The sequence below is a fragment of the Brugia malayi genome, assembly GCF_000002995.4.
Source record: "Brugia malayi strain FR3 genome assembly, contig: Bm_v4_Chr2_contig_001, whole genome shotgun sequence".
Taxonomy (NCBI): Eukaryota; Metazoa; Nematoda; class Chromadorea; order Rhabditida; family Onchocercidae; genus Brugia; species Brugia malayi.
Genome location: NW_025062476.1, coordinates 6738031 through 6752254, shown reverse-complemented (window position 1 = coordinate 6752254; position 14224 = coordinate 6738031). Strand labels below are relative to the sequence as shown.

Here is a 14224-nt window from a genome sequence, read left to right as displayed (position 1 = left end):
TTTAATTTCACTCAGTTGGAGCACCTAAGGCATATATATAATTTCTCATAAACAGTCATTTTGACAGAGATTTGTTTATTTTTTCATTAATCCATCTAAAGAAAACCCATCATTGGTTGCAAAAACGTTCGTCACGCATGATAAGAGTCGAAATGGCTTTGACAACCTGTTGCGGCATCTTTTGACTTTAACAAACCTTTTCTTTCAGCACGTGACCAAAGAAAGCATAAGTATAGAAGAAACAATCAATTGGAGAATTTGGAAATAAAATTTTTTCATCTAGATTCAAGTGTACTTTTTAATACTTTACTTTCACTTTCATTTCCACTACACATTCGCAATAAAACTAAAGAATTAGCTATGTGGGAGATGCATAACTATGACATATGTATGTAATAAGTCTTTATAAAGTCAAGAAGAATACATCACTTATAAACCTATCTTTAAAAACATTCTAAAGTTGGACGAATTAAACTAATTTCTCCATCAAAAATATACTGTAAGACCAATTCTCTTGATGCTTAAATTTTCCTTTCCTTTTTTTTTTTTTTTTTGAATTTGTAGAATTTCAAATGTCATTATATTAAACAGATTGAATGATTGAATGAAAATATTGCAGCAGCAATTTCAGAGTAAATAATAGGAATAATTAAATTTGAACAATGGTAGTGGTTTTATGGAAAGTGTGAAGATTTACATTGTTTTATAAGTGACATACTGTCCCATCAAGTAAGTATCTTTTTTTCCTCTTTTAACACGCTATCCAAAGGAACTGGTTTTTTTGAACAAAATTTTCAAATCTGCAGATGTTTGAAAATACATCTTTTATGCATACATTTTACAGTTTCTTTATTGAATTATTCCTGTGGTATAGAATGAGATAAATCGTTCATTCATAAACAATTCAGCAAAATTTCATTCAAACTATGTAGTTGACAGGGACTCACAATTACTTCAATTATTCATTCCATTACGACCATTAAATTATTTACTTCAATTCGATTTGTCTTAAATAATTTAGCATTTCAGTTCAATTTCATCCCATCTATTAAATATTTTAATTCAGTTAGATTCATTTTGAGTTAGTTGTGTTTTTATAAAATTTGAAGTCAAGATGAAATGATGAAAGGCAAAAAGAATTATAAAGATCTACCTATTTGTCTGAAGAATTATAAAAAAATTCAATTAAAAATGCCATTGTTTAATTTTTCATTTTTATTAATATTAAAGTACTCATCGATTAACCTATTCAGTTCTTGAAAATCAAAATAAACATTGATCAAGTGGAAATGCAACGTCTAAAAAAATATTTTTATCAAACAGTCAACTTCACTAATGTTTTACTACTCAATTTTGATAAATATTCTATTTAATCTCATGAATTAACTTTTGCTGCTTCTATTGCTTATTGTTTGGCCAAAAGCAATCTTTTGTCTTATCATGGACTAGTTCCATGATAAAATGTCCTGATCAATCAAAAGTTAAAATCTGACAACTAACTGTTTGGTATTGGTCACTTGTTTTCTAAAGAAATTGGTTTAGCAATAAAGGAAATATATCGGAATAGATCGTCAGTTTTATTTGTAAGTGTGATCACAGTTGTTCGAGTGGAAACGTATCTGTCCCTTGCGTTTTGAATATTCGGTAATCTGGATGACATCTGCTCCTTTACTCATCCATGAAGTTTCTCTTTATTTCACAGAATTAAATGCAGCAAAGGTGCATAGCGAACTATAATTATTACTCTACAAGTTCAAATGCATCTCATCTCAGTCACTCTCCAAGTACTGGTAATATAGGTAGTAGAACATATAATAATTAAATTTACTGCAATTTTAGTTTAGTTACATTATCAGCTTCAAACTCGTTAGTAAGAAGTAATGAAATTAAGAAATGCTTATTAACTTTGAAAACATTTTCTGTTATTACTAAAGCATGATAAACTCGAACTTGTTTGATAAAATAAAAAAAAAAAAGTTGTTTGATAAAATATAACCAATACGATATGATAGTTCTTTTTATCTAATACCTGCTTTTTTTTTAGAGATCTCAAATTAAATTTACTGCAATTTCAGTTTAAGTTTATTATCGAAGCTTGTATAAAATCTTTCAAATGATAGCAGTGACAAAAACGCCGTTGCTATGCAAATTGCTGTCTGTGTAATAGCAAGGGAAAGACAATAAACGTGTGCAATTTATTTGAAATGATGCTCAATCGGGAAAGGAAACCGGGGGAAAATTATTGCAATTGCATTCAAGCTTTTATGACTCATACTTTAAGGAAAGAGAAAGAATTTTTTAATATTTTCTTAGATCCAATCTTTTCTTAAGATTCATTTTTCCTTAATTAAGACTCATCTTCCATTAATTAAATAGCTAAATAGTTTACTAATTTGCTGTTCAACATCTTTCAGAATTATTTAAATTTTCAATTCTGCTTTATTCTATTTAATCAAGCAATAAATCATTGGTAAGTGACATGTAATAGATGAATGCTTGGATCAGTAAGGTTCTAATTGTAGGATTTGCAAATTTAGCCCAGACTGGGCTAAACTTCAAGTACATAAGGAGACACAACACTTCTGGCTAGAGGAACAGTTAGCTTTAGGCTTAGCCATCTTCTCTATCGTAAGTTAGCCAATGATGAAGAATTTCAACACGTAACTTTCTTGCGGTTATTTCATTGTCAAACAACTATAAATAAACAAATGGTCGATTTATATGGGAGTAAAAAGCATTCGGAGGACGTTTGCATATGGTAATCCATCAAAGGGTGCACGAACGGTAGGGGCGTGGTTGTCTTCCAAATTGCGCCAGTTGCAGCCATCAGCGCTCGCTCATCTTTCCATGAGGCCCATCACGGGACGGTTCTTTCTCCGGTTCAACTAAAACTTATTACTTACTTAATTTTCCTTGGTTCTTGTCCACTTAATTTGATAGCCTAGCTCCTTAAGCGATTATTTAAGAAATCGAAATGCATAACCATTGCTTTTCTATAGCATACACCAAATGTAATTCAGTTCTTTCAGTGTTATCCGCTATTTTTCCTCACTATTGCAGTCTAATTAACGATCACTTTACCGCTTTACGATCATTTCATCACCTTGCAAAAGAATTCGAAATTCACTAAATTTAATCCTATTTGACAAAAGGATAATTAAGATATTCAGAACTGTCAAATGTCTCAGTAAGTTCTAGCGATCAGAAAAATTCTGAACAGTTAGATAGCATAACAGACGATGTAATTTAAATAAAATGTAGAAAAATTCAAAATACCGTTGGTTTTGTTGAAATTATTTTGCTTTTATATTTCAGATTCTCTTCCTTGTGCTATTATCAGCCAAAATTGCTACTGAATTTTAATCGTTGCAAACTGTTACTGAGTGCCATCAGGAGGTATTTTAGATGAGGATGCGAAATGCATTCAACACAATGTCTAATACTGCTACTAGTAGTGACTCTACAAGTCGGATACGACTTAGAAAGTCTAAAACTGGTGGTACAACGACGAAATTACCACATCAGGTGCTTAGGAGAAATGAGCGAGAAAGGAAACGTGTCCAACAAGTTAGATTTCTTCTTTTATTTCATAATTTCAATTAACTTTTTTCTATTGTTTGATACAAGTATCTTTAAAATTAATTTTTTGTCAATTGAAATGTCCTCACTTCCTATTTCACTAAATATTTGTACACTAAACAGTGATTTTTTTCTCTCGATTACAGACAAATAATGATTTTTAAAATGCCAGTAAGAGGCAGTTATGTGTATTGCAGGTAAATCTTGGATTCATACATCTTCGCGATCGGGTACCTCATTCGGCAACTAGCAAGAAATTGAGTAAAGTGGAAACGCTTCGTGAAGCAGCCCGGTATATTAAGCATTTGCAAGATCTGCTTCAAGGTACCTCCGATAAACCATTCGAACCTTTGAATACCAACCAAGAACCGCAGAACTCCCATAATATTCCTTGTTTCTCAGAAGAAAATCACTATCCTTCGGCAGATCAAGCAAGCGGAATTTGTCAATTTGCTTGCAGTAATGATTCCTTTTATTATCAACCTTCTCAAGCTAATAATTCCTCTCTTTATTATAAAACACCAACCTCATTTAACCCTAATAATGCAGTAGTAAAATCTGAAAATGAATCTCTAAATACATCTTCTTATTCTTCGTCTTCCTTAAGTTTCTCTGAGATCACACGCTTTCAACGAACCGATTATGTATTGTGATAGCTGATATTCTTTTAACTTTTAAAACCAAATCAGTAAATTTGAAATTTTCAAAAAATTTGTGAAATACCAAAATTTTAAAAAATAAGTAATCTCTGGCAAAAAAAAACCTGAAAAAAACAGGAATGATTTAATTAAACTGTAAGAAATAAGTAAGAAATAAAAAGTAATCATAAGCTCAGTCATCATTTATTAATCGTTGACAGAAATAAAACTTTCGAGACAAAGATAACTAGTCACTTTAGAAATATTTCCTTAACATGCTGCTGGAAATACATTTTGTAAAAATAAGCTTACTATTCGACATCAAACTTTGAAAATAAAATGCAGTTATTTTGTTGCCTTTATCTTCATAATATAAATTTGCAATTTTCTCAGTTTTCCATCCTTCGCCTTATTATAACTTTTAATTATGTGAATGTTCCATTTGGTTTCTATGGTTCATCAATTCAGACTGATCACTGAATAAAATTTGAAAGAATAAATTTCGTTGACAACGCAATTTATCAAAAACATAACTACATCTATATATTTTCAAAGTCAGAAAACGAACTTTTGTGATTTTTTCAAAAATCTCATAAAAATTTAAGAAAAATATAGCATAGGCGGTATTGGTATGGTTCTAATGAGCTTTTCATTGTGCAAACATAAGTGTTACTGTTTTTGGAAGAAATGAAAAAGCGAAAAGTGCAAGTGAAAAACATTAATCAAACTAAGTGGTATGGTTTGGCACAGCATACAATTTCATTATTTCTAATAGCATTTTCATGTTATCATTTTGTTATCGTTTTAAAACTTCCTTTTTATTTCAAAGTTTGGAATTTAAGCTCAGGGAAATGAATTGAAAACTGAAATGACGCAGTTTAATTCTTTTATTTTTTTGCCTTTCCTTTTCAGTCAAAATGTCTTTCTCTACCTATTAGATATGGAAAGACATTTTAGAATTTCAGATTTCAAATTAATGGTAGAAAGATGCTTTGCGTGACATCCAACTGATAATGCTTCCTGGAGTTCATGCAGTAAATACATGATGTTTGCAAAATTCAGTTGATCGAACATTGGCATATCAAAATTCTAATTTTATGGAGAAAATTAAAAGGTCAAAGGGTCGCTGGAATACGATGATGACACATGGATGATCAAGAAGGATTAATGAGATATTCAATCACGAATGAGAGAATGTATATTTGATGAATGAGCCTTACTGTGCACATATATAAGCTAATCATAGAATGACTCATTGCTTACATGATAGATAATGAGTAATTTGGTACTTAATAACAAATCACGGGACTGAAAACTTTGCTTCCACTTCTGTTTAGAATAGAATGAGAAGAGAGAGGGAGACAAAGAGAGAGAGAGAGAGACAGAAAGAAAGAAAGCAGTTCACTCTGATCTTCCCTAATAATGGATTAATCAATAAGATGACTTCAACATTAAGCTTACTTTTAAGCTTTCTAACTAATTTCTTTTGTTATCACATGGTATTTACTACCTATTCTTTCATTTTACTATGCAATTAGCTCATTCTTCCATATATATTTTCTTTTTATAACTACCATAGCTGAGCTAAATTTTTAGGCAGTATTAAAGTTCTTTCAAAATTTTTAAAAGATGCAAATTAAATGTATTCCAGAATTTTCTGAAAACTAGAGGTGGCTCACTAGTGACCACCAACTTAGTCAATTGATTATTATTCTAATTATTTTTGTGTACTATTTTTGGCGCATGTCTTTCTATAAACGTTATAATTATGATAATAGTATATATTTGCAGGTGTGCATTGCGGCAAATCTCATTTTCAATCAAATCTAGTGGAGCAATATTTTGACATTTTCACCATCTTAGGAGTATTATTTTAATCTTGAGAAGTAAGCGATATTCTCCACCTTAGATAAACAAGGAGCAAATTCAGCAAGTATTGCGTGATATGTTGTGCGACCACAAAATATATCAACAAATTTCACATCTTTTGTTTATTGATCAGTATCTTTGTGGTAGTATTTTGTTGTGTATAGAAAAAGTTGTTGTTCTACTGGAAAATTCTTTTTCGTCCCAATTAAAATTATTTATTTTAAGTTATATCAACTTGACCCGATTTCTGTAACTTTTTATTCTTCAGGTGTTAAGTGCAATAATGAGCAATAAATAAATTAGTAAAAAATATTGCAGATGCTTGCATTCATTTCGTGCAGCGCTAAGTTGCGTAATGCACAGTCATATCACGTAAATTGCATGGTGCACTATAAATGTTCTTTATATCTGTAATTATTCAAATTTTGATGCAAATTTAGGTAGAGCAGATAGGAAGAAACAATTCCTTGGAACGTATTGTGAAGAGAGAAACGGTAATGACGCAACTTACTAATTATGAGCTAGCATAAATTGTTTTCCTTGCTGTGCTTACTGTGTACATGATGCATGAATTGATTATTCCCAGCTGGAACGTTTGATTAGTCAATGAATTCGAATTGATTTTTAAATAATTTCAATTAAATATTCGTATTAATATTTCATTGAATTTCATTGAAATTAGGCTATATATGTTGGCATTAAATTAAAAATTTTTCTTTTCCGCCTCTTCGCATAGTGCACGAAATACTGAAAAATCTGAAATAATATTTAACGGAAAACCATGAATTAAATTAATGCTTAATAATGCTTGTTATTTGGTAAAATCAATTAGTGTCGGAGATGACCAACTGATTTGAAGTCTCTATTTATATTTCACTGTCTCACATTTACATTTCGTGAGAGGTGGTTGTATTAGCTTACGTAACATTAATTAATTTAACCTAAATTTGAATTTCAAAAGTTGAAGGAACTAGACTGCTTTTATAAATTACGATTACACAATTGCACAGGTAATTTACAAATTGAAACCTTGTGTTTCAGTCTGTAAATTTATTTATGTAAGCAAAAAGTTTGATTACAAAAAATTTTCATCACAGTGAATCAATTTGATGACTGGCAACAGTCACTACCCGTGCAGACAATACCCGTACCCGTACTTTTACCTTTACCTTTACCACATGCAGTGCTATGGTCTCTTCGCACGAGAGTGTTACAATAATAGTCGGCCTCATTATCGAGCTGTTGTTACCCTTTTACAACGGCATAGTATTCAAAAAACAACAATTGAATTAAAATAAACTATTCGGAGGTCAGTCGTGTCCATTGCTCCAACAACGATCTATCATTGATATCATCGGTTAATGTCATCAAATAAGCCAAACGTGGGCTGATATGAGTAGAAAAATTATATTATTTTTTTTTAGATACAAATTTATTAAATTATAGCAAGAGCAATTGCTAATAAATAATCACAAAGCTACTAAAATTATGGAAATTTCATGAAATTAGCTATGAAGTAATTGCTACGTAAAGAGTTTTAAATGAATAAATTATCTTAATTTTAATTTGTGTTAAATATCCATCAGTAAAGTAAGACGACAAATTACCTACCACTCAGCACTCAGCACTTGTCATTCAATGCTTCGCTGATTTTATCATTAGTACCATATGCGTGGAAGAAATTGAGCGTAATTTAGGGATAAGCAGCAGTAGACCTCCCGGTGCCATAGCTCATATTTCGTCTAAACTGATTGTACAATTCCCATGCACTCAAGGAAGCACCAACAAAGGTATGTACTTCGGTTACAATTATCTTCACCCATCTGAAGATCTGCAATAACACACTGTTTGCAATTTGGTTGTCTTCCTACAAACTTTGTCAAGTGCTAAATCACTGATACATTTTAATTGAAATTAGTTAAATATGTACCACTTCCATCTATTATATACAATTTTAACTCACTTTTTTCTTTTCTTTTTTTTTGAGAGAGAATGAAAATGAAAAAAACGATCGATCATTAAGCAATTATAATTAGTAACTTAATTTAATTCAATAATGCTGTAGTTGAATTAACTGAGTTAACATGAAATCATGACATTAACATGACTTTTCAAAATTCCTTTACTTCCATATCCTATCCTCCTGGTAAATTTGAGTGTATAAAAAAGATATCCCAAATTAAGTGGTACTTAAGTGGTCTTTGTTTATGAATGTGTGAAGAGTCAGATATGATATTATTATTAATAGAAAAATACGGGATATCATGGATGAATTGGTTGAAGAGATGTTGAGTAACGGATATCAAGGAAGCAGGTGCACCTTGATCGCTTCTCTCTACCTCTTCATACAATTCATTCAGTTAAGATTACTAAGAGTTTTTCAGATATTAATTGAAATCGAAAGACTTTTTCAATAATTTTATTCTTCATCTTAAATTGTTTTAAAATAACGAAAGGTTTAATTCTTTTTAATTATTTTCGTTAAATACATTTTTCTTTTTTGGGATTACATTGATAAATTTGCTATTTTGCTGATTTGTGTAGGTAACTAAATCGTCAATACGATCAGTAGTAATGGGAGTAGCAGTATAACTGTTCCTATCTATAATCCATACTACATATTAGCGCACTTTACCCATCATAGAAAAGACTTCTAAAGACCAAAAAACAACTTGAATACTAGGTTTTTGTTAAGATCATTAAGTTAGCGACTAGTTGCGTCAACTAATCATTGCTTTTAAATTTGTGCAAGATTCACAACTTTTTAATTTCTTGGTATTATTACATGAATTGATAATTTAATCTATAAATGTTTTAATCAATAATAAGGAGCGTATATCCTTCATATTTCAAGGTTGATAGCCAGTTGATTCTGACAATTTGATTATCACTATTGAGATAACCATTGAGAGCATGTCGTCTTATGAAACCTAATATACATCGAATGCCAACAAGAAATAGCAAACTCACTCCTTTAGATTAACAAGGATTCATAAAGAAGGAACATTAATTGGACAAATGCAACGATGGGCCATAAAAATGACCGGAATGACAATAGCTCTGATGGCTCTGTGAAACCACTGAGATTGGATCTATTTGCGCAAATGATCTCATAAAAGTGAAGTGGTGTGATATATATGCATGTATCACCTGCTATCCGTGGCAAATGCTTGAATTCGAGATCTTTGAATGTTGATAGAATCATGAAATGTTCGAAATTAGAATATGTTAGTTTAGTTTACAATTAGTAATGAAAACAATACATAATCTATAGCCAATCAGGTATAACACTAAGGTATTAAAAAGTTCCAAAGTTTGACTAGAATTATATCTTTTCATTGTCAATTATATTAAATAAAAAATGACCTCTTCATTATGAATGTATAATTTTCATTTAGTTTTATGCGTCACATCAATAAAAGTGTGACAAAGTTTGTTTTAGAACCAATGGATTTCAACAGCATTTTATGATTTGTTTCGAAATCTCAGTTTATCATAAAATCAGAAAACAATTTAAGCTAGAAACTTTTATGGAACACTGTTCTTTTTCTTCTGAAACGATATATCTTTTCAATTCTCGTAACTTCATTTAGCAAAATTATTAAGCCAACAAACTAGTTTTGCTGTTACTTTTTTATCGCCACTTATTACATTAGGTGAAAAATGATCTCTTCACTAGTTAACTATAATAGTAATCATTTTTGATTATATTTCTGGTCACAATCGACCAGTTCCATCAACAGTACATATTTTCTGGAAAACATGAAGATATTAGATATATATCAATCATATATATCATCGTATACAAGATGGATAGTCTCCGATATTACAATTAAGTATAATGATCAATTATACGTCGATTATTTTTGCAATAAGTTGATTTGCTATTCAGCTTCGAAAATTGTTGCAATTATCAAAAACATCTATTTCTTTGCAAATAGATCAATCGATGATTTGCAGGTAATACTATGCAAATTAAGACATCAAAAATATTGTATGTGCAATGTATTGAACTATTGTTGACCCTTATTGCGCTGAGAAAAATCATGCAGAGAATACAAACATGGGATGGATAAGTGACCTTTGAAATTGACCGATACCGAAATAGAGCGAGCCATCAGCGATGCGATTACTAACTGTAAGAAGAGATTGCTGTAATAAGGTTTATCATCGAACAATGAAAGGACTGTTTTCCGCCGTTTTGGAACTAATATTCTTTTTTATCTGCTAGAAATAATTTTGGAAAAAAGTTGCTTCCGAAAAATTATATAACTCCAAGTTTGATATAAATTTATGATAAATTTGTAGATATAATTTATAACATAACTAAAAGATAACCGTTAATGCTTAGTTACAGAAGAAATCTGTCTTTGTTTATTCCAAAAACAGTTAGATGCGAATGAATTCTGAACAAATTTGCTATCTTTTGCAGGATTTGTTTTCAATAATTAATTACTTAGTGAATAAAGTCAAAATGAATGAGTAATATGAAGTGATTAAATATAAATGGATTAAACTTTATTAAATTTTTTATTAAACGATAGGAATAAATTCAACTTTAAAAGTTAAAAGTGTCGAAGATTCAGATAGTTTTCATCTCGAATACGAGAAATTTTCTTTTCTTGGGATATTAAATAAGCAAAAAATTGGACTGTATACTTGACTTACGAAAATAGCCTTCAACAAATTAAATTAATTTAATTGAATTCAATTACTGTATTAGCTTTTGGCTTCTTAATGAATATGAAGTCACTAAATTAGACTCATATTTCATGACACAAAACCATAATCAACAAAAATCATCTTACTGAATTGGACTCTAACAACAATAATGATGTGAATTATCGAGTGGAATCAATGCTAAACACCTGAACAACCACCCGAACTATTACCGCCCAATATCATTCCTAGTTAAATCAACATCAGTCCAGCAGTAATCCCGAAATAGTCACAGCGATAATGTTATATTATTGACTGACTGCATGTGCTTCTTTGTCCATAAAGAGATCATACATCAATGTAATTAATAACCGACCGACTAGTGGCAGGTAAAGTAGCGTGAGGTGACTGATCACCTAATATATTTGGGTTGGTCATAGTGCCCTATTTATATTATAGGATATTATGCACATTTGATTATTGTCAACCTGTCTTTTCAGTTTTCTGATAATTAAACAATAAATTGAATCTAATATTAGAGTGGTCACCTTGAAGCTGAAAATTATCGAATCAACATGAGGAAGTCCTCGGCTTACCTTTTGAAATAATTAGGAAGGTGCAGTGTTTCTTTACAGCCATGAAGATTGTCTTATTTCCTACTCTCCTAACCCTAAACCCATTATTGTGTGCCGTTACCGCATTTTTAGAAAGGAAACATGAGGAAATACAACAGCTGCGATTGAAGTCGTTAGATATTCCTTTTATAATCCATCAGAAAAGATTCAATTTTAGCATTTCAGGGATTTTATTATTTTTTATTGATATTTATGAAATAGTAAGTTTTAGCTGAATTGATCGCTTTTGAATATCATGAATCAATAATGTAACAGAAAAGAAAAATACAAAAGCCTTGTATACATCATTATTCTACAAGATTGCCTATTGCATGATTAATCCTAAGCTGGTTGGAATTATTCAATCTTTGGAAGAAATAAAAAATAGTTTCAAATTTCTTTTCAAGCTATCTTTACATCTTTCAGAAAAAGAAATTCTCGAACAGCTGTTGACCCTAGTGAGTGTCATAAGTAATGTCATTAATTGTGAACAAGTATCACTGAAACAGAAAGGAGACGGGAAGTTACGTGAGCAGATCTAATCGTCAGATAACGATAACTAGTGCGATTGTTATTGTAGGGACAGTTTGAAAGTGGATGGATTTATCAGAGAGATGCGCTAAACGAACATTGTCCTATCTCCTGCTGCGCTAATAAACTGCAGGGAGAGTACTGCTGATCGTATCTTCAAATAAAGTTCGGTGAAATGAAAGAGTACAGAATGGAGCCAAGCGAAGTTTTAATGGCCAATCAGTAGCACATTAAAAATCGGAACGGACAAATTTTTTTTTTCATTTTCCATTAGGGATTATATTGCTTTCATACATTGTTCTAAACTAATTCAAATAACGGTCCGTTTTATTTGAAAATCGAAACAGAACAGTGTTTTTTAACTGATTTGTTTCAAAATTCCACTATATCATAAAACTAGAAAACAATTTAAGCTGGAAACTTTTTAACAATGGCTGACTTGATGGAAAATATATCGGAACAAATAGATTTCAATAATCCAAATAAGAAGAATGATTATTTCTCACAAAACTTCTAGCGGTTATTAATAAATATGTTAAAATGAAATCATGTATCACTGATACTTCGAATAGCTATGCAATCAAATACTTAGAATCATTTATTAATCCATTCATTTACAAGTCTGCAATGTATATATATGTGAAATTTTAAACATTTACAACTTCTATCTTCTATCATGATAAATCATTTTATTTTCCATGAAGACGAGTTCAAAGTTCAATAGTGAGCTAATTTATCATACCGGATCTAAGTACAACCACTATTTGTTGTTTTACACTAATTTACGGATTACTGATGCACGTGTTTTCATCCGTTTTTTCTTGAGGAAGAACAAATTGACAAACTATCATTACTTGTTAATCCGTAAATTGATAGTTTGCTCTTAATCATTATACCCTGATAATACAAGAATGGAGTAGGTCATAATTATTATGCTTTTATCCATTTTTCTGCAGTCAATATACACTTGTCACATTACCACAATTGTTCCAAATATTCAAAGTCTCTGGAAAAGTATCAGTGAACTATTGACCGTGAAATTTCTGACCAATAACAACAAAGAAAAGTTGCTAAAAGCAGAGGTCTCTCGGGTCATTGTTTTGTAAGCACTGCTAGTTAATGATAGACAAAGAAAAATCCCTCTGTCTCCCTTCTCTCAGTTGCCGCAACTACGGGGAATTGTTCTTTTGTTTTAAAGTCGAAGAAAATTCAAAATTGTTTCTTAGATAATACCTTTTTCAATTTTATCATTCTAATGGTAAGAAATCATGACAGAATTCTCACGGATTTTTTTAGTTTCTTAAAAATATTTAATCTGGAACATTAATTAGGAATTTGAGAAAGATCAATCTGAAAGTTTAACCTATTATTTGATTTTCAATTTCTTGTTTACTTCCATATGAGAATTTCAAAAAATTGATATGCTAATTTGGATAAGTCAGCTTTGTGACTGATAGACATCATCGATAACTGGTACCACCAGTAACAGAGGGAGTCCAGTCCGAGACACAATGCAAGGACACGATGATGATGAATGTATTTGTCCTCTACTGTCGTCGTCCATCCCTCTATTAGTGGACTGCTAAGAAACAGTAGTATCACAGTGCAAGCGTGAAGTGTTTTGCACTTCTTTCACACAACACCGATTAATTATGCCTTTGAAATATGCATATTGTTGTTGGCATCGTGCGTCGCCCGAGGTAACTAACATACAATAATAGCACACAGTTTACCACTGATTTAACCATAACCGAATGCAGTAATTTCTTTTTCCGGAAGAAGGAACAGAAATTTCGGAATTCAGAGGGACGCAAACATATTTATTTATGAATGACAATTCAACCGGAATTCATTTTATTCTTCAAGTTATTAGCACTCAGAAAATATTTGTAAAGTTTGTTGGTCAAAGAATAATTGATTGCGCAAATGTTAGAAGGTACGCAGTTATTAATATTAAAAGAAATTAATTGGGTCCATCATTGTTTATTTATTTGCATTCATACTTCTATAATATGCAATACCGACAAATATGAATATGGATCTGATAGCAATGGGTGATAATCAATTGGTCTATTAGTTTTAGGCTTCTTTCATTGCGTTACAAAAATATTACTCCGAAAACAGAAGTCAAGTGTAATGAAATATTTAGTGAGGTAATGGAATAAATGAAATCAATTAATGATTGCACAGTCAATTCCTAAAAGCAATAATCGAAGTAGCTCACGGCAAATAAATTTCATCGCTGCAATCTCGAAGATTACCCACGCTCAATCATTTTTGAAATTATCGCTATCATTACCAATTTATTTCCGTTAATTTTCCAGTATTTTCTCA

At 30.9% G+C, this 14224-nt stretch overlaps 1 protein-coding gene across 1 annotated transcript; it reads left to right on the top strand.

The window, feature by feature from the left end:
• Positions 1–3432: 3432 nt before the first annotated feature.
• On the top strand, positions 3433–4232 carry Bm10445 (Uncharacterized protein; the record flags this gene model as incomplete). Its single annotated transcript, XM_001900003.2, has 2 exons — positions 3433–3567; positions 3777–4232. 2 exons carry the CDS (start codon positions 3433–3435, stop codon positions 4230–4232), a joined length of 591 nt encoding a protein of 196 aa, XP_001900038.2.
• Positions 4233–14224: the final 9992 nt, after the last annotated feature.